Here is a 25,386-nt window from a genome sequence, read left to right as displayed (position 1 = left end):
AATACTGGCTATCACCCAAAAAACAAAACCACACAACTACTTCCACAGACAAATGCCAGCTTTGGGCATGAGTTTCTTGAACAGCAGTTTGCCCATACCACATAGCAAACTGAGTTTGAAATTTTGGAGAAATTCAAAAGTAGTTTGAACATCATTTTTCAGAGAAGAAAAAACCCCTGAAAATTCAACAAACCATGTCAAACCTCTCAGTGTGCCAAAAGTAGCTCTTTATATAATGGAAGTTAACCACATACCAATATGTCCTATCATAAATATTTATCTGCAGGTGCAGAAAAAGTTAGGATCAGTGGTTTATGAATAAAGTGTGATTCTCAAGTTTAACTCCCAAGGAAGCCCTCTAAATAGTAAACAGTCCATCAATTCACTACCCAGTAAAACTTATAAGGGTGCATTATAACCATAAGGAATTTGCCAAAACATTTTGTATTGTATCACATTACTTCTAACATGTTCCTGCTAAAAACTTGACCCTACTGTGATTTGTAAATGCAAAAGATTGACACGAAAACTTAAGAGAGAAGAAATCTCAGTCTACTCTTCAAGTCTGAATGTGTAAGGGAAAATGACCAAGTACTGCATCCTAATCCAGTTGTACCAGAAGTTGCATAGATTAGTAAATGGCATTAGGGAAAAAAACATTCTACCTTTTTATATCATATGCCACAAAATAACTTACTCATCAGTCTGAAGATCAACAAATGCAAACCAAAGAATTATATGGGTAAGTGACATTAAGTAGAGTATCACCATTTCTTAAAACAGGGGGGGGGGAATTGAATACCAGGCTATTATTCACATTGCATGAATTCTGAATATAGCCAGATATATACTAAAAATCCAATAAAGTAACAACCACATTATTGTACTGATGTGCAATAATTTCTTTGAAACTGATGGAAAGGGCAACCAAACCATGGCTAATTTCACATAAGAATTTTCATTAGGAATAATAACACTGTCAATTCCAAAAGTTAAAATGTGAACTAGAAGCTAACAAGCAAACAAACTGGTCTTCCTGAATCTGACACACAAAAGCTGCTTCCCCTTTCATGAAATGCAATCACACATATTCTCTCTAATGTCTTACTCTATATCTAATCACTTGATGCATTTTTCACTGCTAAATGGTGTACAGCAAATACAGGATATTATCCATTAAAAGGGACACCATAAAAGCTTTATTTGGTGTTGGGGCAATGAAATAAAAGAGGCCCTGTCACCATAGAGATGAGATTACTAATCTCTATGGAAAGGAGGAGGATATCATCACACCACCACCTGCTGTTACACACATGATGGATCAGGCTAGTAATTAAAACACAACCCTTTGAATGTTATACTGCAGCACTAGACATCCATTCAATTATCTTCAAGATTAAATTTGGTCAAAACTACCAAAAGTAGAATTAATAGCATCCTCCCTCATGGAGGTTTCTCACATGTATGAATGTGCTGGCTAGAACTACACACATCTATATTCACACAATTTGTGTCAACACAGCAAAAGGAGGTTTGAATAATGAAGCCATGAAAGACTCTGCCACTAGGATTTGCATCAAACTGCTGAATAAGCCTCTTCGCCAGTAGTTAGAAGGACAAGTTTAAAGCAGCCAGTGAACCTTGTGCAAACTGATTAAACGACAGAATTTTCCTGAACAGGAAAGGTTAGATCACATTTAAAATTCTCCTACCTCGATCAAAAAGTCTCCTGTTCTCAAGCCAGCTTGCCATGCTACCCCACCTTCATCCACTGATTCCAGATACTGCAAAGCAGGAAAGGCTGGAGTAGGGGTGAATTCTTCAATTGGTGTATCAGCTTTGGGAATAATATTTTTAAAAATATATATTTTAATAAAGAAAGATAAATGTTTGAAATATATACTTAATGAATTTCTGGCACTGCATAAGTAATCATTTAATCACATTAAGTACAACAATCCCTTCTCTACAGATCTCCCTGCTCTATAGTTCTCTCCCTTTCTTTTTCCTGTGCATTCATGATCACTTGAATTTAGTCAGCAAATAAATGAAGCTCAGCTCTGGTAAATTGCTATATAGCCAAAAAAAAGCAAGTGATTTGATGGAAGAGGATTCTCATTTGAAACCAATATCATTAATTTTCAAATATGGGCATAGCATGGAGAATTCAGGCATTTAAAATTTCAAGTCTGTTGGCAGCCAATTACCTATAGCTACAATGAAAACAGTATGAAGTAATTAAATTTAATGGCGTAACATTGCATTTGCTTATGCATCATGTACATATTTATATGCTGAATGATCTGACATGCATACACTTCCATAGATATATGCTCCAATAAGGTCTCAAACATAATTTATAACAAATGATACATGAAGCTGGATATTAGCATATGTTTTTAAGGGGGGCCTTGAATATTCCACCTGAAGTGCTGAGGCTGATACAAAATTAACATATATAGTAATAACCTCTGTTTGCTGCAGAGATAGCTCAGCGCCAGCTGATCTACACTGTGAAGTCACAGAGTCTCTAGAAGACCCCGCTAAAACGTGCATTTAGCCAGGAGGGTTAATCAGGAACTGTTACATAGCTAGGGAAGCCCAATAGGTGTCTGCCATTCTAGCGAGGAATGATAAAAACGGTATTCCCAGAGGAAGGGTGTGGAGGATCCACCATAAGCACATATGGGCTAGCCTTGAAGCCAGGCTGTATGAGGAAGAGCCCATCCAGCAACTGAGGGGTGTCTCAGTGGCAGGCACTGGGATGTACCACCACTTTAAAAAATGAAATGCAAAAGTAATAGAATGAAAAGCCTTACAAATATACCTTTGATTCTTAGACATAAATCTACTGGAGTGCATTTGGCATAAGAAAAAGCTTAGCACATTTCAACACACAAAGCCAGGCATCCCTCAAAATAGAACACACTAAAAAAGGCCACTCAACATACATGCAGCTTCTGAAGATACAAAAATGATCTGATTTTCATACTAAAACTGCAGTAGTTCCACCTTGAGCAAGCCACAGATCTATTTCAAGCTTGTTGGCAACATGCAGCTTCACTCCACAAATAATTTTAACACAGGAACACTTTAAATTAAGCAATTTTGACACCCCCACAGCCAAGATGCTTACAGTGTGAATAAACTGAACAGTAGCATATACAAAATATGCAGGCACCCTTCCCCTCAGAATTATTCTCCCTATCTATTCTATACATATATCTGTGCATTAAAAATATACATGCATACACATACCCCTCAAAACTGCTCAATCAGAAATTCATGTCAGTTTTACTGCACACAGAGAGAACACTGTTGTCTAGCAACCAAATGCATAAGGAATAATGCCTGTTTATTTTCAGAAATGCATGCCATTTTTCACATAGGCACTCACCCAATCACACAGACACAGAAAATCCACATACCTTTGGCCCCTCTGAGCACAAACCCAAATCCTTCATTGTCTTTTTTCTGCAGGACCACAGCCTTTTCTTCTATAATGCAGTCACTGTAGAGAGAATTCCGAGGATAGCGACCATTATTACATCCCTTCATCACCACAGTAGTAGCTGCTCCTCCAGTGTGTAGGTTCATCATCATCACAGCCAGTTAATCAAATAATATTGCAGTAATCAAACATGGGAAAAATATAACGGCAAACAGAAGGAGGAAAGAGACAAAGACGAGGCTTAATGGCAAGGGAGAACATGACAGTGCAACTTAACGGAGGGAAAAATGCAGCAAAAGCAGAGGAAGAAACCATGCATGGTGGTAGCTGAACAAAATGTGTGATCATGTCATCTGTGTGCTAGCTAGGAGTCTAAAAGAAAAGAAAGTGAACTGAACGACAGTAGCATTAATAAACTCCTCAATCGTGGATGTACCAGATGCATCTTCTAGTGAAGCCAAAATGAAACCAACCAGAAGAAAAATGAGGCAGCATTTTAAAACCTAAAGTTAGCTTGGCTTGCTGTTATAAGTAGCTAAAAGGCACGGATATATTCAGAAGCTATGCCTTGCATCAAAAGCCCTTTTTCAATCCTATTGAATGTTGCATGCTGCAAGGATCCCACATGATCATCTGACAGCCTACAATGCTAACAACGTGCAGCTGCCTTGGCGTCATCAAGCACAAATTTTCACAGCATCAAGAATCTGCATAATTTAAATAGTAACAAGGCATGTATGTTCATGATCACCTTTTTCTATAAAAAATCACAGAGCCTTCCTGAAAGCCAGCACAAAGACCTGATAATGAGAGGATCCTCTGAAAAACAGACATTACATTTTTTAAAAAAAGGCAGCTTCTTAAAAATTATCTGATAATTACTCTTGGATAAGTGTTTGTTTTTTTAAATTTAAAAATCCAGTTATTCAAAGAATAGATTGAGCATATGTTTCTAAGCCAAATCACAACACTTCAAGATATTTAAGCTGATCTGAGTTGTTTTTTTAATAATAAAATAAATATAAGCACAATTTTATATCATTAAATGGCAACACATTTTCAAGAAATTATTCACATAGAGCTTTCAGGTACACCCTCATTTCTTTTGCATAGTAGGCAATATTTCCTTTAAAAAACAGTAAGGTGCTTTAAAAACATGGTGGTGCAGTGGCAGAAAACCATTGCTCTTGAGGTAATAAAATATGAGGAAACTGGGGAATCTGACCTGACAAAACATAACTGGCTTGATCCCCAAGACTGCAATCACCCATTTACACACACTTGTTTAGTTAGGCTTCCATCATATCCCCAAGGCTCTGATTAGCTTTTGCACAAATGTGTCTATATTCACAGCTGAAAGGAATAATGGAAAGTTCCCTCAACATTCCAAAATAGCCAGCACCCTTTGGCAAAAATCCACAGAGCAGCTGGCAGTTATGATGGAGCTCTTTCTGGAAGAGAGGCAGGGCAGGTTGCCAGAGGCAGTTGGTTTCCTGGCTAGGGGTAGGGCAAGGATTCCCTTTCTCTTCTTCCCAACTGATGGCACAGAAGCACAAGTAGATAAAGGTGCAGATGAACATGTCTGGAGTAAAATCCTAACACATCTGGATTCTGAGCAAAAAGGATTTACTGCGAGAGGTGAGAGGGGGCATTAAAAAAAAGGAAGAAAATTGTCTCCTCCCCACCCCACCTGGTCACCTCCAAGTTAGCAAATTTTAAAACAGCCTCAGCAGGACTGAGGCTTCCATTGCTGCTAGGGTTGCCAGACTCAATAGAGAACAGGACTTCTGTGCCTTTAATTGCCCTGCTCTCTTTTGAGTCTGGAAACCTTAAAGAGAAACCAGCAGACCCTTTGCTTGGAAATTAAACCAAGGGTCTGCTGGTTTCTCTTTAAGGTTTCCAGACTCAAAAGAGAGCAGGGCAATTAAAGGCACAGAAGTCCTGTCCTCTATTGAGTCTGGTAACCCTAATTGCTGCTCATCATACTCTTCCTTCTACCCTGTCCCTCATTCCCAGAAACTATTCACCCACCCTTTCCCATAGCCACTACTTCATCTTGGGGGACGGACGGACTGAGAAATCCCCTCTACAGCAAGTGACTATGGCTACTATGGCTAATTATACCGGTAATGTAGCATAAACTGCTAATGTTTGAAACTTTTTGGGGTCAAACTACATAATTTGCTGTAGTGCTGCTCCAAAAGTTTTTGTATGAAAATGGTTATTTAGATCCCTTCGGGAAACCAATCTCAGACTGGTTTTGGCCAACAATAAAACTGCCTTGGTTACCTTAGTGCAGGCATAGGCAAACTCGGCCCTCCAGATGTTTGGGACTACAATTCCCATCATCCCTGACCACTAGTCCTGTTAGCTAGGGATCATGGGAGTTGTAGTCCCAAAACATCTAGAGGGCTGGGAGATTATTTATGTTCATTATTTACTAAATTTGTATACAGTCCTTAATCCAAAGATCCCAGGGTGGTTCACAACAGAAAAATACAAAATGTGAATACAAAATACATAATAAAACAAAAAAAAGCAACAGCAACAGCAATCAGGTGATTAAAAACCCTAATCAGCAACTCATTTCCTAGGAAGCTGAATGAGGTGCATGTGACCGTGTTGATTCTCCTGGACCTCTGAGCTTGTTTACTGATCCATTGACCATGTTATCTATCTGGGTTTTCACCATAGCTGCCAAGTTTTCCCTTTTCTCGCGAGGAAGCCTATTCAGCATAAGGGAAAATCCCTGTAAAAAAGGGATAACTTGGCAGCTATGAAGTTTTCACAAAGGGATGGGAATTGTGGTCACAATGCTAAAGTGGCTTTGTTCATTCCAGAGAGATAAAACACAGAAGTGGTGCTAGAAGATTATTGCTTTTCCCCATGTCTGGTGGCCTGTAAGATTCTGCAGGGCTCCATCATGTCCCCTATGGTATCTACGGTAACAACGACATGAAACTGCTCAGAGAGGACAGTTGGATTGCAGAATCATCAGTATAAGCTGATAATACCCAACTATATTTTTATTTTTATCTCATTCTAGGGAAGTAGTTCAAAGTTTAAATCACTGTTTGGTAGCTGTGAAGGCCTGAATGGGGATGACAAAACCAAAACTTAATCCAGACAAAACAGAAGAACTGGTAGTGAATTGACTCAGGTTTGAATATGCAGCTTGTACTGGGTGGTGTTACACTCCTACTGAAGTGTACTTCTTGCTCAAGTGATTCTGCTAGATTGTGTAGATGGCATCAATGGTGAGGGGTGCCTTTTTCAGCTTTGGTTGGTTTATGATCCACAGCCCTTCCTAACAAAGCTGAACCATGGTCACCCATGCTCCAATTCAGTGCTGGGAAGCAAGTAAGCCATAATCTACTGGTAGATTTCTAGTTGACTTGCAAAAACATGGCAAAGGTTTCTGGCACCCAGTTGTTTCAACAGTAGCAATAACTAAATTACTCTTTACACTTAAGTGATGCTGCTGCTATGAAGAAAGTTAAGCAAAGGTAGACTTTTGTGTGAAAAGTCTGTAGGGTCAGTTCAGTTCTGGTACAGTGGTACCTCAGAACTCGAATGTAATCCGTTCCGGAAGACCATTCAACTAGCCGACAGCTAGGTTTTTGCACAGTGGAAGCTGTGTTGGACGTTCATGTTCTGAGGAAAGTTAAAAAACAGGAGAACGTCTGGGTTTTCAGCTTTTGGGAGCCAAAATGTTCGAGAACAGAGCCGTTTGAGTTCCGAGGTACCACTGTACTAAAAAGCGAATTCCTTGGCTCAGAAGGTGCTCAGAGGCACTCAGTTTATCATTTAATTAAACTTGTATTTTGAACCTGACTGGTTGGTTTGTATTTGCACTTGGTTCTGGCTGGTAGATCTTGGAGTTCTACAAACTCTGCCTATCTCTGCTCTACTGATCTCCAAATTAGACTACTGCAACATGCTCTAGGTGAGGCTGCCCTAGAAAACTGTTGCAAGCTACAACTACAGTGGTACCTCGGTTTAAGTACACAATTGGTTCTGGAAGTCTGTACTTAACCTGAAGCGTACTTAACCTGAAGCAAACTTTCCCATTGAAAGTAATGGAAAGTGGATTAATCCATTCCAGACAGTCCGCGGAGTACTTAACCTGAAGCGAACTTTCCCATTGAAAGTAATGGAAAGTAGATTAATCCATTCCAGGCGGGTCCGCGGAGTACTCAACCTGAAGCTTACTTAACACGAAGTATGAGTGTAATTGGTTCTGGAAGTCCGTACTTTAGCTGAAGCGAACTTTCCCATTGAAAGTAATGGAAAGTGGATTAATCCGTTCCAGACAGGTCCGCAGAGTACTTAAACTGAAAGTACTCAAACCGAAGCGTACTTAAACCTAAGCGTACTTAAACTGTAGTACAAACTGACAGGCCAGCATGTTTTTGATGCATAATCTCTCTCTTGTTTTCTATTATCTGCATTTTTTACTAGTTTATCTTCAAGCTGAATTTTAAAGCAATCTTATACAACACAACCAAACAGACCTACAGTTCCCAGCACTGTTAACAAACTACAGTTCCCAGGATTTTCCATGACTGTAAAAGTGGTATAAAAGTGCTTTAAACGTATGGTCAGGATGTGAGCAATGGCCTGTGACCTGGGTACCTTAAAGATCACATTCTTCTTTATGTTTCTCCCTGAATGATTTGATCATCATCTGAAACTTTACACCAGATCCCTTGACCGTAGGAAGCATGGCTGGTGATAACCATGGTTAAGGCCTTTTTGGTTGTGGTGTCCACCCCGTGGAAAGCCTTGCAAAGTGAGGCAAGTCAGATCCCATCTCTGAAATGTTTTAAGACAGCTAGTAAAAAATGACAGCTGAAAAAGTTTTTACCTCATAGTTCTCTTTTTGCTGCTATACTGTAGTACTGGATTTTGTAATGGGGGCTTGGCTATGATGTCAATATCTGTGATTTTAATGGGAATTGTAATATAGTTTAAAACAATTTTATTGCTTTGTTTTTTGTTTTTATATATAACGCCGCTGGATCGCTAGCCGGCATCGTTTATGTTCGGAACTACGACGGTATCCGATTGTCTTCAAATTGGTTTGTGTTTTTGACTGTAAACCACCTTGAAAATATATATATTAAGTAAATAAGAAGTGTAGGAACAAAAAGGAGACTCCACCTAATAGTGTACACCTCTATTAAAATCCAGTTTTATGGAAACAGGTTTAAAATGTTTCTTAACTTCACTTTATCAGAAGTTTCCAAGGTGGTGTATGAAAGTGTGAAAACAATTCACAGAATAAAATGAAGTGTAGAGGAAAAACGAAACTAAGGAACAGGGAAAGCAATTCTAACTAACATTTCACCTAAAGTATCTGAGCCAAAAGGATGCTATAAAACATATACTGGGATAGTGTACATAAAGTTCTCCAGGAAATGAAATATGAATATATATAACATTCTTATATAAACAATTTAATTGTATCATAAACTTGTTGCAGGAGAAGCAATATTACTAATATCTTCCAAAATGCTGACAAATTGGAATACGCTATTAGCTAACTAATGGAGAGATCTTTGGTATGGATTTGCAACATCCATCCACAGAAGGTCACATTTAGATTAATATCTTATGCGATCCATGTAGGAAACAGAAAACTGAAGGTTGCAGATAACTCTGTTTTAAGGTGATTTCTAGAGCAAATATTGTAACATGAAGAACATTTTCTACCACTACAGGATTGTGGAGAGGTGTCTATTTATAGCTCCCCCCCCCCCGTTTGCAATGAACTCAAAAATGAGTGGATGATTCTAGTAATTAACGACTTCAAGATTAATATAGACCCTGCATTTGATTGATTGCATTTCCCTGGGCACTGATCATCTAGTTGAGCAATCTGGTACTATAGAACGTAGCACTGAAATAATTCAGGAAGGAAATGTTAATTACTTGTTGAATACCAATAGTGCATTCAACCCTGAATTAAAAACAACCCCCACCCCCAGACACACAGTCCCTAGCTCTAAACTATTTAGAACCATCAAAGCTACATTATCTCTTACAACTTTGGAATAGTTTTAAGGTTGCAATAAAAGGATGCTTTCAGACGTTGGTGGCAGCCCGGGTCTGGTTGAGCCGAGTTGATGCCAGCACAGCAGCATGCAATGAGATGTGAGGAGGGAAAAAACCCAATCCCATACTGTGTCAGCCTGTTCCTTTTTATAGGCTGCAGCTGACCTGAAAACAAGCTTGGTCAGCTAGAGCTCATAGAAAAGAAAGGCTGAAATTACAGAGTGAACACTGTTTATATTGTCTCTTTTTCCTATCCTATGCTGAAAGTGGATCCATGTTGCGACAGATGCTTTGAAGGATATCTGAAACCATTCTGTATTACCTTAGCAAAGTATTTTAATATCACTGCAAGACTAGCTAGTATTACAAGCACATGCTATTAATCTCATAGATATGGACAGAGAAGGAACACACTCTATTTTGTATTTTTTGGGGTGGGGAGGGTCATGGTTTTTTTTGGAAGTCTATTAAAAGAATGCAAATCATTACTGAAATTGAGGACGGGGGAAAGTGCAGCTTCTGTTTTCACACAGCAAACACTACAGGTATGGTTTCACCTGAGGAATTCTGCATCTGTTAAAGTAGGGTTTTCATTTTCCTTGCTAAAAATATGCTATTTTCAGTTTTAAACAGGATTGATAATAAAGCACTAAACGTTCTAATTGGAGAAGCATCCCTTTTTTTCAAAAACAACATTTGATAAAACAATTTATCAATGCAATCTCTTAAATGTGAAACTTTCTTAAAGAAACAAAAACACCAGGGAATGTTGAGGGAAATGGCCTAGAAACTACACCTGTTCCAGGTAACTAAGATGATATTGCATAAACTAGTGTAACACTGATGCGCTATTCATTTGCACGCACACATATTAATGAAGACTTGTATATGACATAAAATTCTTGAGTATAGTAGAAAATGAGATTCCAGTTCCATTGAACAAAAAGGAAGAAGGAAGCTATGCTACTTATATGAACACACCTTACTATTTCTTTAAGGCAGGTGTCACTAGGTGTGTATTCCTGAATCCAGCTTTGTAATTTTAGTTGCTAGCAGCCTACAGAAAACAGCAATATTTAGGGTTGGCAGTCTGCAGGGAAGTAATCCCAAACAAGCACATAGTCAAGCTAAGAATAAGGTAGGCAGTCAACCTGCTCAGCAGATAAGTAGAGACAGACACTGAAAGCTTCTCAGGATGTACCTGTAACTTGTTCGGAATGAGTCAGAACAGAAGCATTACTGGACTAGGTGGAAGCCTACCAAGCCTTCAGTAACCACATCCCTTCTAAATAGGCAGTTGCTTTATCAGCCTCCAGCAATGTGGTGATGGCATGACCCTGAAGGACCAGGTGCACAGCCTGGGAGTCATTTTGGACTTATAGCTGTCCATGGAGGCACAGGTCAATTCTGTGTCCAAAGTTGCTGTCTACCAGCTTCACCTGTTACACTGGCTGAGACCCTACCTGCTCACAGACTGTATCACCAGAGTGGTGCATGCTCTGATTATCTCCCACTTGGACTACTGCAATTCGTTTGAAGGTGACTCAGAAATTCCAACTGATATAAAATGTGGCAGCTAAACTGGTGACTGGGAGTGGCCTCCGGGACCATATAACAGCGGTCCAACAGGATCTTCACTGGCTCCCAGTATGTTTCGCTAAGTAAAGCAAGGTTACGGGGAACCAAGCAGAGGGCCTTCTCGGCAGTGGTGCCCGCCCTGTGGAATGCCCTCCCATCAGATATCAAGGACTTAACTTTTAGAAGCCCTGTTTAGGGAAGCTTTTAATGTTTGATGGATTTCTTTATTTTAATATTTTGTTCGAAGCCACCCAGAGTGGCTGGGGGAACCCGGCCAGGTGGGCGGGGTATAAATAATATATTATTATTATTATTATTAGACATCTGAAGGCAGCCATGTATCATGGAAGTTTTTAATGTTTGACGTTTTACTGTTTTTTATATGTAATGTAAGCTGCCCAGCGTGGCTGGGCAAACCCAGCCAGATGGAAGGGGTATAATAATAATAATAATAATAATAATAATAATAATAATAATACCCTCCTGGATCTCCAGATGTAATTTTATTCTACTAAAAGCATAAGGGAGGTTATTGTGGTCCCCTCGCTGTTGATTTTAGAAGAAAATACACTGGCATTTTTTAAAAAAACAACAACCAAAAAACACCAAATACATACATTGACGCTTATGCAGACAAACCACATGATCCTATGATTACAAATGCCAACAGAATCAAGTTTGCTTATGAAGTTCACTTGATTTAGGACAGCACAGCTTAAGATTAGCCAGTGAAAATTTTTGGCCTATTTTATCTTCTTGTGGGGAAGCGGGTGGCGCTGTGGGTTAAACCACAGAGCCTAGGGCTTGCCGATCAGAAGGTTGGCATTTCGAATCCCTGCAACGGGGTGAGCTCCCGTTGTTTGGTCCCAGCTCCTGCCAACCTAGCAGTTTGAAAGCATGTCAAAGTGCAAGTAGATAAATAAGTAACACTTCGGCAGGAAGGTAAACAGTGTTTCCATGCGCTGCTCTGGTTCGCCAGAAGTGGCTTAGTCATGCTGGCCACATGACCCGGAAGCTGTATGCCGGCTCCCTCGGCCAATAATGCAAGATGAGCGCCGCAACCCCAGAGTCATCCACGACTGGACCTAGTGGTCAGAGGTCCCTTTACCTTTACCTTTTATCTTCTTGTAGTTAAAAGAGTGTGTCTTAAATGAGTAAAGTATTTTTGACTGGGTTTTTACTTCAGGAAAAGCTGAAACTGCTCCACAAACATGGGTTCAATAAGCTTCTGTCCAAAACAGGGTTATTATAAACCAGCCTATAACCTGCTTGTCTTCACAAGGATAGTTTTTTGAGGTGCAATCACTGTCTCTTTAGGTGGAGATTGACCCATCGCCTATCCAAAGAAGCATTGGTCAGAACTGAATTCCAGTCCCTTGACTGACTATCCTAGATATAAACTAGAACATATTAGATTTCCTGAAAACAGGCACAGGAGTGTAAAAGCATGCCATCAAAGTGATAAGAGTTGTAATTGGAAAATTCTCTCATCAAATTTATATCCATTCTTGCCAGAGTTACACTGCCACTTTATCATGGACCATTGGAAATGGTCCTAGAGCCTGGCATTCTAACTGAGTCCACAGAAATGAACTGGTGAAGAAACTGGTGAAGAAAATGATTGTCACATATAATACAACTGATTATAATTGAGCAGATATTATCTCACAAAATATAAAGAAATGCAAGATTGTGAAAATTCAGATAAAATACCAAATCTAGAAAAAGGAGTCTAAAGAGATACGGAGAACAGATTTTAAGCCATATTTAAATAGCACCAGTTCTCTCTACAGGCATATCCCTATGATGTTGTATTGTAAGCATTCAGATAGCATTTTATAACAATGCAGTTAGCAGACAGTAGTAGTAATAACACACACACACACACACACACACACACACACACACACCATCAGTGTTCGAAACTCCCATTGTTCTAGGTGCATTTTGCGACAGGGTATTTCATTTTTTTTTAAAATGATATTTTATTGATTTTTGCATAGTAAAACACACACACACACTCAAAATACAGAAACAAACATAACATATTTTCCACCTACTTCTGTCCACCCTCCAAGAGCCCTCTCCTCCCACAAGAGGATCCCCTGGAAAACGGGCATTCGCAGTGGTTCATTTTATGATTGGATTTCTCCCCACTCCTCCCTCCCACCCCAGGAAACCCCCCCCCCTGCCACAAAGAGGCTCCAGGTTTGCAGGAGGGACGCAAGTGGGTATCCATCCAACCATCTATTCAATCTTAATACACACTCAAAAAAAAAAAAAAAGAAAAGAAAGAAAAAAGAAAGAAAAAAAAAGGAAGAAGAAAAAATAAGAAAAAGAAAAAGATAAAAGAAAAATATTATTAACTAATCATTTTTCCATAAACATTGTTTTTATGTGGGCTTCCCCGATCTCCCCTCTATCTGATTTTCATTTTTGAATCATATTTTACAGTTTTCTTATCATAGTCCTCATTCTATTTTTAATCTTTCCAATCTTATATTACTATACTATCCATATTCTTTAATAATTTCTCTTTTATTCCCAATTCTCACCTCCTCCCTCTCCCGTCCCCCAGAACCCCTCCTGCCACGAAGAGTCCCAGAGGACGGAAAGAGGCAAGGAAGTGATTCTTTTTCCAATTGGATCCCTCCCCCCTCCCCGTCCCCCCCACCCCAGAAGCCCCCTCTGCCACCAGGAGCCCCCAGCCCGGGGACGACCGACAAGTGGGGGAAAGCACCCAACCGTTACAAATCATCTTGCCTAAACCATCTTTCTGATGCTACCAATTACTATTACATCCTAATTCTAACAAACATACAATTTTGTTCCCTCCCTTGCCACAATTTTCTTCCAAGGGCATCCTTATATTTTAAATCCTTTTTACCTTCCCAATCTTTAATTTATCGATTATTCTCAATTTTCCCTCCTCCTCCCCCGATCACGGCTATTCCCTTCCATTCCAACAAGTTCCAAAGTCAGCAATCCAGTTTTCAATCCCTTTTTATCCATCCTAGTAAATAATATATATTCCATCCTCCTTCATCCCTCCCCTTTCTTAACATATTTTACAACCCAAATGTCTCTGGCCTCCCCCCAATGTTCCCATCTTGTTTGCACATTGTTTTCCTTGTGCGTTTTCTTCTCCTCAAACAGCTCTTGTTCCACCCCTTCAAAAGGGGGGGTATTCCAAATCCCAATTTGATCTTTCTCATCTTGCATATCTGCACCATCCTCGTCTTCTTTGATTGAATTATGGTTCGATTCATGTGTCCTATCCTCCTCTTTTACTGTTGATTCACTTATATCCTGTTTCTGTACATCCTGATTTATTATTTCCATTTGCTGTTGAGTCTTATCCATGCTGATTTTTATTTCCCACAAGAGTCTCATGACTTTTCTCTGGAAACCAGGTGCATAGTCCATTGTTGACATTTTCACCAACTCTTCAAGGACAGAGCAGAACTTGAATAACAGGAAGTGGTCACCAATTGTGACTGTACCGATTTCTGCCAACTGGATGCATTAAGTCCATTCCTCTAAAAGTCCATTCCACTATTTCTTTTATGTCCTCCCCGTCCGCTTGCTGTTATGTCCGGGTTGCCGCTTTCGGAATGGAGGGGGAGGGGCTTGTCTCTTTAGATTCCACTGTTTGCAGGGGTTTTCCAGCCTTAATACAGTTCTCCCCCTTTGCCCTGCCTCTGGGGGAGAATTTTTTTTTTTTAATCCTTGGAATTGCTTAGGCAGCAAGCTTCCTTTCCCTGGCATCGGGTAATTCTCCTTTTACTGCTTCTTCTTTACATCAGCGGGGGAAGATCGGCTTCCGTTTTTAAGTCTCACCCCCGTTCCAAATTAAAAGTCAATTAAAAATTTTTTAGGTCCTTTTACTCACAGTTCCCAATCTTTTCAGTCCTTCTTTAAAAAGTATCCAGCGCTCTCCACCTCCGGTTCGGAGCTTCTCTCCGCGAGGGCAACGATCATGCTCAAGATGGCCCCCACGACTACAACCTTTCCTGCACCGGCGCTCTTATTAGGGCATACCGGCGAGCTAGGGAGTCGGAATTGGGGCTCCGCTGAGCATTTGCCCCAGTGACGCTCGACACTGGGTTCTATGGGGTGCAGCGTCGCTCCCGCTGCTTCCCCCCCCCTCGCAAAGACGGGCTGCCTCGGAGCTCGAAGCAAACCCCACCGGACGGCGCTGGCGCTAGACCGGAAGCCGCGACAGGGTATTTCATTAGCATGAGCAGTTTCTGAGCTCTGGGTGCAGTACCACGCCTAAGACTTCAGATTAAAACTGCAGAGTGGAAGGAAAGAAGGACCTTTTTCTTCCTCCTCACTTCTAGCTACTCTCTGAAGATTGGAGAAGAGACCCTCTTAAGAATATTAGTGGGTGGGCAGGGGAAGGACTAGACCATGTGAAAAATCAACATAATATTTTAGTTGCAGTTCATTCGTTTTCAGCTTTGTATTCTTGTTATAAAAAGCACTCCTAGACATTCTGTTGTTGCACCTATAACGTAGGTTTAAGGTGCTATTTAGCTCCTAGCTTTCATATCTCAGTTTCTAACACTGTATATACCAGTAATAGTGATAGTAGCTAAGCCTATATTTTGAGCCCCACTTTTGAAAAGTAATGTCTGTGTGAAAGTACACATGCTTATATATTCGCATATAAAAAGAACAAAAATCCAGGTTTCCCTCTTTTCTTCCCATCCCATAGCAACTGCCTATGCTGAAAATAGCGCAGATATCATGAGAGATGGGGCACAGAGCCAGGTGGAAGAGTTAAGTCCCAGCTTCACATCCAACAAGTATGATATACCAAGCTTTGGGATGGGGTGAAAATCACAAATTCTAAGAAGGCACTTGGCAACACTGACTGGAACTGGATTCAATTAGACATTCACCTAGAGTCCTAGACTGTCTTCAGGATGAACAAGTCACATCTTCCTGTCCACACCCTCAGGTACCCCAGGCTGAGACCGATCCAAGCAAAAGTGAGAATGCTTCATTACAGTTATTTTCTTCATTACAGTAATATGCATGCCCAGAGGACTGCCAAATGGTGAGGTGTGTACACATGGTAAATTAGTGAAAGCTAATTCAAATTCAAAATTTTGTAGCAAAGCTATGATTGGACCCACCACCATCCACTCTCTGCTTAATGGGAATCTACTGCTGAGAACGTTGTTTCTAACCAGGCAGGAGAAACAGACATTTATCAAAATCTAGTTTTTTGGTTTTTGGTTTTTGTATAAATCACCAGGTAACATGGAAAAAGGATGGCTGAAATCTTGATTACATTTAAGGGTGGTTTGACTTACAGACAGGCCAGCTCATCATTACTCATTTTGAACTGTAGTTGGAAATGGTGTGTAGCACACTCATTTTTTCCATATTTTGTCACCCATCCAACCAGTCAGCCAGTGTTACAAAAGCACCATCCCCCCACAAGCCACTTTGACACAATTTAACAACAAGGATGATACCAACTGATGTTCACATCAGCTTCAAAAGGTTTCTAGTTGTGTACACACCAGGTGTTGTTGATGAGGTGGAGATGTTTATACACTATGCCAACGTATCCACACCTTGGCTAGAGACAAATTAGGAACGGCTTAAGAACTCCAATCAGTGTGAAGCTGGTTTGAGAAACAACGCATCAAACCGTAGTATTTTATAACCAAGTGCAAGGTACATATGCATTTTGGATAACATTGTGTAAACACTGCATAAAACCCCAGCACTGGAAATGCAATGAATCCATAGTAATCAGGAGTGTGAACACAGCCTAAGACGACACCAGTGGTAAATGTGAGTACAATTCCCTACATGTTTTCCACCTTCCTGTCCTAGAAATCCACTCCAATCGTGTCACAAGATACACTGTCCTTTCTCTGCCCCCTTCTGGCCAAGGAAAAACAGCAGAAACTATTGAAATCCTTTACTAAGCTGCCAATAGCAGAACTATAACACCCTAGTTCTGAGCATTGCACTAGGCATCAGGCCTCTCTTGAGGAAGTTCTTTTGCACTGCCCTTATAACTGAGCAAGGTCTCCATACAGCCCAACAATAGAACAGTACTAAAACACTTCCTCCCAACTTAGTTTCAAAGACCTGACAGTTTCTTTTCTCCACCAGGCCTTAAATTATCTCATCATATAAAAAACAGCAGTGGCTGTACAACTCTCTGCAGTCATTGGAATACCAATTGTACAATTTTTAAATTGCCTTAATTTTAAAATGTGCAAAAGTACTAACTATCCAAAACAGGCTGTGGAAACTGTTCCAACTCTACAGACAGAGAATCTCACCTAAGAGATCTACAGCAAACCTTTTTAGAACTAAAATATCCACCTGATGAAGTTAAACAACAGATCAACAGAGCCAGACTGATACCTAGAGAGAACCTGCTGCAAGACAGACCCAAAAAAGAAAATAACAGAACACCACTAGTCATCACATACAGCTCCCAAGTTAAAACAGTACAACACATCATCAGAGATCTACAGCCTCTCCTGGACAATGACAGCTCCCTTTCTCAAGCTCTGGGAGGAAGACCTTTCATTGCCTACAGACAGCCACCCAATCTTAAACAACTCCTCACCCACAATAATACAACCACCAGACTTAACATGGACACTGGTACCAGAGCCTGCAATAAACCCAGATGCCAACTTTGCTGCCACATACACCCGGATAACACCATTACTGGCCCCAACAACATCAAACATACCATCTAAGATCTATTTAATTGCTCATCTTCTAACATTGTGTATGCCATCAAATGCCAACAGTGCCCTTCAGCTCTCTATATTGGACAAACAGGCCAAACCCTACGCCAAAGGATAAATGGACATAAATCTGACATCAGGAATCACAAGACAGAGAAACCAGTAGGAGAACACTTCCATCTCCCAGGACATTCTATACAAGATCTCAAAGCAGCTGTTTTATTACAGAAAATTTTCAGGAACAGACTGGAAAGAGAAGTTGCTGAATTGCAACTCATTACCAAGCTTAAAACCATGGAGACACCTGGCATGAACAGAGGCATAGGATTCTTATCTCATTATACATGATCAAGCTTTCTTTAGCACCTCAGCCCTTGCTTTTTCGCAAGACCAATTGCAGTCATTAACAGTCGTTAACAGTCATCAATAGGTTTACCACTCCTATCAGCCCATCACCCATTCCCATCACCCCCCACCCACCCTCTGAATATACATAAGGGTCTGGTTACTTCTGTTTCAGTGTATCTGAAGAAGTGTGCATGCACACGAAAGCTCATACCAAAATAAAAACTTAGTTGGTCTTTAAGGTGCTACTGAAGGGATTTTTTTAATTAAGGCTGTGGAAAGACACATAGCATGCAAAAAAAAAAGGACAAGACTTAGAATGAAACATGAGACAATCTCTCCAAGGAAACAAGAGCAGAAAACTGTATGACTTATTCACAGGTCCTTGGGTTCAAATACAAATATAGTACAATTTATTCCCCAAGACTCTAGACAATTAACAACAAAGCCTTATAACATTGGCTTCCCAACTTCCTGTGTCATATTTTGTTTGTACACCAAGTGCATTTTTGAAGAAATCAAATGAAATGCAGAGTTGTGTGCTTTTCAGGCAACAGCTACTAGTCAGAAAGAAAATTTGGGCGAAACCAAGAGCCTATGAACAACATCATCCCACTAGTCCGAATGCTAAAATTGCCAATTAGGAAACTCCCCTAGGTAACTTGTTTTGCCACACATACAAGTTTACCACTTTGGGGGTGGTAAATTGACTGCTCAAGTAGTCACACAAACCTATCACAGACTGTAATGTGTATCTCTTTTCAAACATTAAGAAGCACCACAGATGAAGTGATTGGTATGTGAATAAACTGGCTGAAATCCAGACACTGCACATTTGCTCAGCATGAAATTTCTATTATTACCAGATCTTTATACTGCAGTTTTGATAGCTCAAAACAGTGAATGCAATAACTTAGTGATGGTTGGAAATATCTGAGGGAATATTATAAACCAAACTGTCCCTCCAATACATAGTTAACAGTTCCAGGTAGCAGCAAATTATAACTAGCTCCCAGGGATTTGTTACTACAAATGGTAACAATGAAGCGTAAACCTTCCATTGTCTTACAAGAATCCAGGTTGTTGAAAACATTGTATTATGCATAAACTGTATTAGTTTTGACATCTGGATCTCTTCTCTAAAATAGGAAATTTTATCCTGACAAACTTTTTTTTGGCTTTCAATATATTTGAACATTTCTGCCTCTCTTCCTCAGCATTTTTTCCATTTCTGTTGTCTCTCTTCCTAGATGGGAGGGGGCCCAAAATTACATTCCATGACATGATCAAACACTTACCGGTAGCATATCTAGACACCCAGCAGCATTTGTATTGTTTAACATTCCTTTCATAATGCATAATATTTTGTTCTGTCTGCACCCCCCTCCAAATGCAATCAGCTGATAGCTTTGAGGAGTTTGACTCCTTCTAAGCTGGTGTTAGCCAATTCAAAATGTTTCCCATGTGATGTGTATTTGTTGCTATTTTCTGCCAGAGTTGCCCACAGTCCCAGTTTCATGAAAGCCTTCACAGTCTGCTTTTGAAAACACAGTCTTAAAGTGTTTGCTTCTATGTGCAAATGCTGCTGTTAATATATTTATTTATTAAAATGTGTGTACAGTCGTACCTCGGCTCCTGAACGCCTTGGGAGTTGAACATTCCGGCTCCCGAACTATCAAAAACTGGAAGTGAGTGTTCCGGTTTTCAAACTTTTTTTTGGAAGCCCAACATCTGGTGCAGCTTCCGCTATTGTTTCTGGCGTGTCTGCACACTCGGGAACCAATCGGAAGCCGCACCTTGGTTTTTGAACATTTTGGAAGTCAAACGGACTTCCAGAATGGATTCCGTTCAGCTTCTGAGGTATGACTGTATACTGCAATTTCAGGAGGGGGAGAATCAAAGAATTCTACAATTATAGTACAATAAAAGCCCACTGAAAGAAAATGTGACAAGAAATGCTTTGTTCAGCCCACCTGCATTATGCAATAAGCCACATGCATGTCCTGTGCTCCAACTAAATACATATAGTAACAACTTCAGCTGAATTACAATTTGTCAAACAATCACAATTAATTTCAATTTAATTTACTCAAATACATGTACATCGCTCAAGTTGCAGAATCTGAAGCACGTTCTCTTGCTTCTATTATTATGTGGTTGCTGCAACCCAAAAATACACATGTGAAGTAATAGGGACTAATCAATGGGGCCTCTTAGGCTAAGATTGATAGAATGCCAGCAAAAGAAGCATATCCTGCTGTACATAAACTGAATTATTTCAATTGGCATTAGGATGCAAGCCGAAAAAGGAGAACTGACAGAAGAGGAAAAACAAAAAAGGGAAGCATCTTGAAATGAAAGGCAGCTCTTTGACAAAACAATGGGAGTAGAACTGTAGGGCCTATATTTTTGTTCCTCATATGGATTCCTACAGAGGAGCAACTTTCTTAAACATCCAACGGTCATGAGTAAGAGACCACCCAAAGATGATCCCCCAGACATCATAACTAGAAGTGACAAAAGTGTACCCCACAAGGCCTCAAGCCATTAGTGCCCTGGTGAGGGAAGAGAATGCCTTGGTAACACAAGTGCCTTGGGTTCAACCAAACAAGACAATTTAGAGTACAGTACATACTGGGATAAATCTTTGTTTTCTTTTGAAAGGTGTTTGGCTGCTCTCTATTCTAGTGAAATGCATGATAGAACAAAAATAGCTTTGAGACAGAAGGGAAGTTGAGGGTGCTCACTCCTTTTTGAACACCAAGTCAACACTTAAAAATATTTCAAGTATGAAAAAAATGCAATCTCTTACCTTGAAGCATCAAAGCTGTCATATGATCCAACAGTATAGTGTCTAAACAATTTCTTTGTTCTGTCTGCTCGAGTTTCTGTTCAAAATGAAGACAGAATATACTTAATAAAAACTTTCAATTGTCAAGACAAATCATCATGTGCTCTCTTGGTTCATAAATTACCATTAAACTTTTTTCTTTTTATGCGGGTAGGGATGGGAGGGAGAGACTGCTGCCTCTTCTCAGTGCTGTTGTCCCAATATTTACTTATATTAATTTAGGCTCCTACAAATACTACACTTACTGTATATTCCTGCATATAAGACTACTTTTTAACCCAGGAAAATCTTCTCAAAAGTCAGGGGTTGTCTTATACGCCGGGTTGTATTTCTTATACGGCGAGTATATCCCAAACTCTATATTTTAATATATTTTAACTGGAAAAGTTGGGGGTCGTCTTATACGCCCAGTCATCTTATACGCCGGAATATACGGTACTTGTTTTTATAAATATTTATACAGAAATCTATAAAAAGAAATTCCAAATCGTACCTAAAAATTAAATATGCAGTAAATTATGTTAGAGAGACATGCTATAACACATAAAAGGGAGCATTATTGTAAAATATCCTTGAATTTTTGACCCAAACTAGAGTGCACTACTCACAGCTTCTGCGTGGCCTGAGCATTTCCACAGTCAAGGCAAAAGCCCAAAAGGTTGGTTTTTAAGGCTCAACGGAGCTTGTTGTAAAAAGGGGGACCACTTTAGCATTCCCTCATCCCATATGACTCCTTAAGGCAGAGAGGTATGGCCTCTTATGGACTAGGTGGAGGATTTACAGAATGGTATGCCTGAGTCCAAGAGTTACCTTGGCACAACTCCTTTGCTCAGGACCTTCTCTGTCCTGCGGGGATAGCTTTAAAACACAGGTTTGAAGGTTTTTGCACAGTTATGTGTGAGTTCAGATTAGAGTCCATGCCCCCGCCCCGCAAAAAATAAAATAATGGAAGGAAGTTTTAGGAGCTGTGTGAAAGTGATAAGGCAACATAGTTATGCACATCACATGCTGGTACACGTGCCAACAATATTAGTGAGGAGAGATCTCCCAGGGGAGGCAAGCTTTTTTTCCTGAAAGCTCTTGAAGAAAGCTCATAAGTATCAGGCTAATTCTCAGCTGCGTCCAGCTGAGTTTGCCATCACTTGTTTTAAAGTGTGGAGTCACACAATGGCCAGTCTTTAAGGTGAAACTCCACTCACCCACTGTATTAACCCTGACAAAACCTGTAAACTCTAAAATTATTATTTGACTCTTTGGAGGAATTGGTTGCAGCAGCAAAGTAATTTCTAAGGTATGATCTCACCCTTCTATTATCGTACTGAAAGTGGGTGGGAGCAAACGCAACATGTAGTTAGAAGCAGTACTGCTCAGCTACCTAACATGTATAAAGCAAGCATTCCACAGGGTTAATTTCAAACTTCCTTTAAATGCATTTGCAGGACACTGTAGATTACTGTAGCAGGGGGTGGGGTGGGGAGGGGGAGGGGGCCCACACAATCAAAAGGATGAGACAATAGTACATAGCTCTTGGATTCATAGTACATAGTACTTCCAATCTCTCCCATTAAATGGAGATGCAAAGAGATAATGAAGGGGGGCAGGGACGGAAATAAGGGAACTCTCTTAAAATGGAAAGCAACTTCAGAAGCTGTGTGGTATTTTTAAATATAATTTCTTATGAAGGGTTTTCGAAAAGGACAGGGTTAAAAAATCATGACAAAGATATCGAAGAATCTCAAAAATCGCAACACAGTTAAGTCAAAGAAAAATTAAACAATGATCAATGCCTGTACTAATTATTCCGTCTCTTTTCACAGGAGCATGAAGATGCAGGATAGAGTTCCAGAGATACTGTTTCACTGAATTCAGATATCAAGTCTCCTTCATGTGAAGAATTCCACAAGCTTGCGTATCTTGCTGGTGTATTTGGGGCCACCGTCCTCTTATTTACGTATTTTATAAAAATTAAACAAAACTGGATAAAATGTGCTCCTTTTTGTCAGTTCTCTGTCAAAATGGACTTTTTGGGTTAGCGTTTCTGAGATAACTGTCAGCCATGCTTTTTTTTTCCATTCCAAATTCCTGCCTTGGTTTCTTCCAAGCGCTTCCAAAAGCATGTGACAGTCTTGTCATCAACAGATTAGCAGTCAATTGTTCATTCTTGCATTTTACATTTTGACCATACCATGTATTTAGAATCACTAAAGTGGGGATTGATAATCTATAATGATGAGTAATCTGGGGCATTTGTTCAGATAACCGACTCCAAAAGCCTGTTAGCAAAAATGCCTCAAAGGAAAAGGGTTTGTATAACGTAAGGACTTCTGCCTTTACAATGAAACTTCCTCTCCCCTCCCTACCCACCCCCATCTGCTCCTACATTTTGTGAGTTGCAGTTTGTCTGGATTTTTTTTGGAAGAGGGAAAGGGCATGCTGTTGTTTAATGATAGCTACACTAAAATCCTGGATCGTCCCATTTCCATTGTCTTTCAGAAGTCTGGGGAAATTGAGCCAGATTGTAGAAGTGTCAACCTAGTAGGTTTTTAAAAAATTGATGTCAGACATGTAATTACATTACCATAATCCTTTCCCCACCCCCACCTCACTCTAAATTTATCCAGTCTGATGTCACATGATGTGTTAAGCAGCTGACCCACAATGTGATTCAAACATTCCCCCCACCTTCTCAGTTTTCTACTCTTATAGCAAGTACACAACATTCTGCAGTTCCTTGTTCCAAAGTAAGCAGATTTCAGAGAAATTATTGTGAATAATGAGTAATTTACATTAGTATGTTGCTGGCTAAACATCTTACCAATACAGTAAGCGTCACCCTAATAAATTCTCAGACACAGTCATATTAACCTATTGAAAGCTAGAATACTGCTCTTAAAACACACACAAGAGCATGCCATTCCTTTAGGGAACAAATATTTTTAACTTGAAAGGAAACCAGATTTACATCTTCAAAAGATACATTAACTATATAGCTAAAAATGTACTGCTGTATTTGCTCCTGTTCTTAAATTTTGAACTCTTGTTAACCCTAAAGTTGGAATGGTTCAATGAGCAACATCTGAGATGGAACATTTATAGAAAACTAGCTGGCCATGCCACACATTGCTGTGGCTTAGTCTGTTAAATGGGCCCTCAGAGCCCCCCTTTTGACTCCCCCCCCCGGGCTCATCCCTGTGATCGGCCCCACCCTGTCCCGACCCATGACCATTCTCGCCCCCTCCTCCCCCATCCCCCAACCAGGGGAGCCCCCACCTCAATTTGGCCTAGTCTGCAAACCTCTACTCGGCCTAGTTTGCAAAGCTGAGCCGAGCTGCTGTGGAGTGTGAAGCTTTCCTACCTGCAGTACTAGTGTAGCTGCCGCTAGAGGCTGCTGTTGTGCAAGGTCTCCTGATTCTATTTCCCAGCATGCACTTTAGGGTGAGTTGTGTGCTTTTGAAGACAGGGTTTTGGGGTTTCTACGTGGCCCAGGTGTGACATTTGTCTTTCAAAATGGTTGTTGTTTAGTCGTTTAGTCGTGTCCGACTCTTCGTGACCCCATGGACCATAGCACGCCAGGCACTCCTGTCTCGCACTGCCTCCCGCAGTTTGGTCAAACTCATGTTCGTAGCTTCGAGAACACTGTCCAACCATCTTGTCCTCTGTCGTCCCCTTCTCCTAGTGCCCTCAATCTTTCCCAACATCAGAGTCTTTTCCAAGGATTCTTCTCTTCTCATGAGGTGGCCAAAGTATTGGAGCCTCAGCTTCACGATCTGTCCTTCCAGGGAGCACTCAGGGCTAATTTCCTTAAGAATGGATAGGTTTGATCTTCTTGCAGTCCATGGGACTCTCAAGAGTCTCCTCCAGCACCATAATTCAAAAGCATCAATTCTTCGGCGATCAGCCTTCTTTATGGTCCAACTCTCACTTCCATACATCACTACTGGGAAAACCATAGCTTTAACTATACGGACCTTTGTCGGCAAGGTGATGTCTCTGCTTTTTAAGATGCTGTCTAGGTTTGTCATTGCTTTTCTCCCAAGAAGCAGGCGTCTTTTAATTTCGTGACTGCTGTCACCATCTGCAGTGATCAAGGAGCCCAAGAAAGTAAAATCTCTCACTGCCTCCATTTCTTCCCCTTCTATTTGCCAGGAGGTGATGGGACCAGTGGCCATGATCTTGGTTTTTTTGATGTTGAGCTTCAGACCATATTTTGCGCTCTCCTTTTTCACCCTCATTAAAAGGTTCTTTAATTCCTCCTCGCTTTCTGCCATCAAGGTTGTGTCATCTGCATATCTGAGGTTGTTGATATTTCTTCCAGCAATCTTAATTCCGGCTTGGGATTCATCTAGTCCAGCCTTTCGCATGATGAATTC

At 40.3% G+C, this 25,386-nt stretch overlaps 1 protein-coding gene across 8 annotated transcripts in view; it reads right to left on the bottom strand.

Annotated features, from left to right (window-relative positions):
* Window positions 1-25,386, bottom strand: part of SHANK2 (SH3 and multiple ankyrin repeat domains 2) — a 361,129-nt gene that overhangs the window by 154,216 nt on the left and 181,527 nt on the right. For all 8 annotated transcript variants that reach the window (XM_035116843.2, XM_035116841.2, XM_035116842.2 and 5 more), the window contains 3 exons: window positions 20,978-21,053; window positions 3,429-3,511; window positions 1,713-1,837 (listed from right to left, as the gene is read on the bottom strand). In XM_035116843.2, the coding sequence (XP_034972734.1) occupies window positions 1,713-1,837; window positions 3,429-3,511; window positions 20,978-21,053 (284 nt within the window). The remainder of the gene's footprint in view (window positions 1-1,712; window positions 1,838-3,428; window positions 3,512-20,977; window positions 21,054-25,386) is intronic.

Source organism: Zootoca vivipara, chromosome 1 (genome assembly GCF_963506605.1).
Source record: "Zootoca vivipara chromosome 1, rZooViv1.1, whole genome shotgun sequence".
NCBI lineage: Eukaryota > Metazoa > Chordata > Lepidosauria > Squamata > Lacertidae > Zootoca > Zootoca vivipara.
This window is presented reverse-complemented; position numbering and strand designations above follow the sequence as displayed.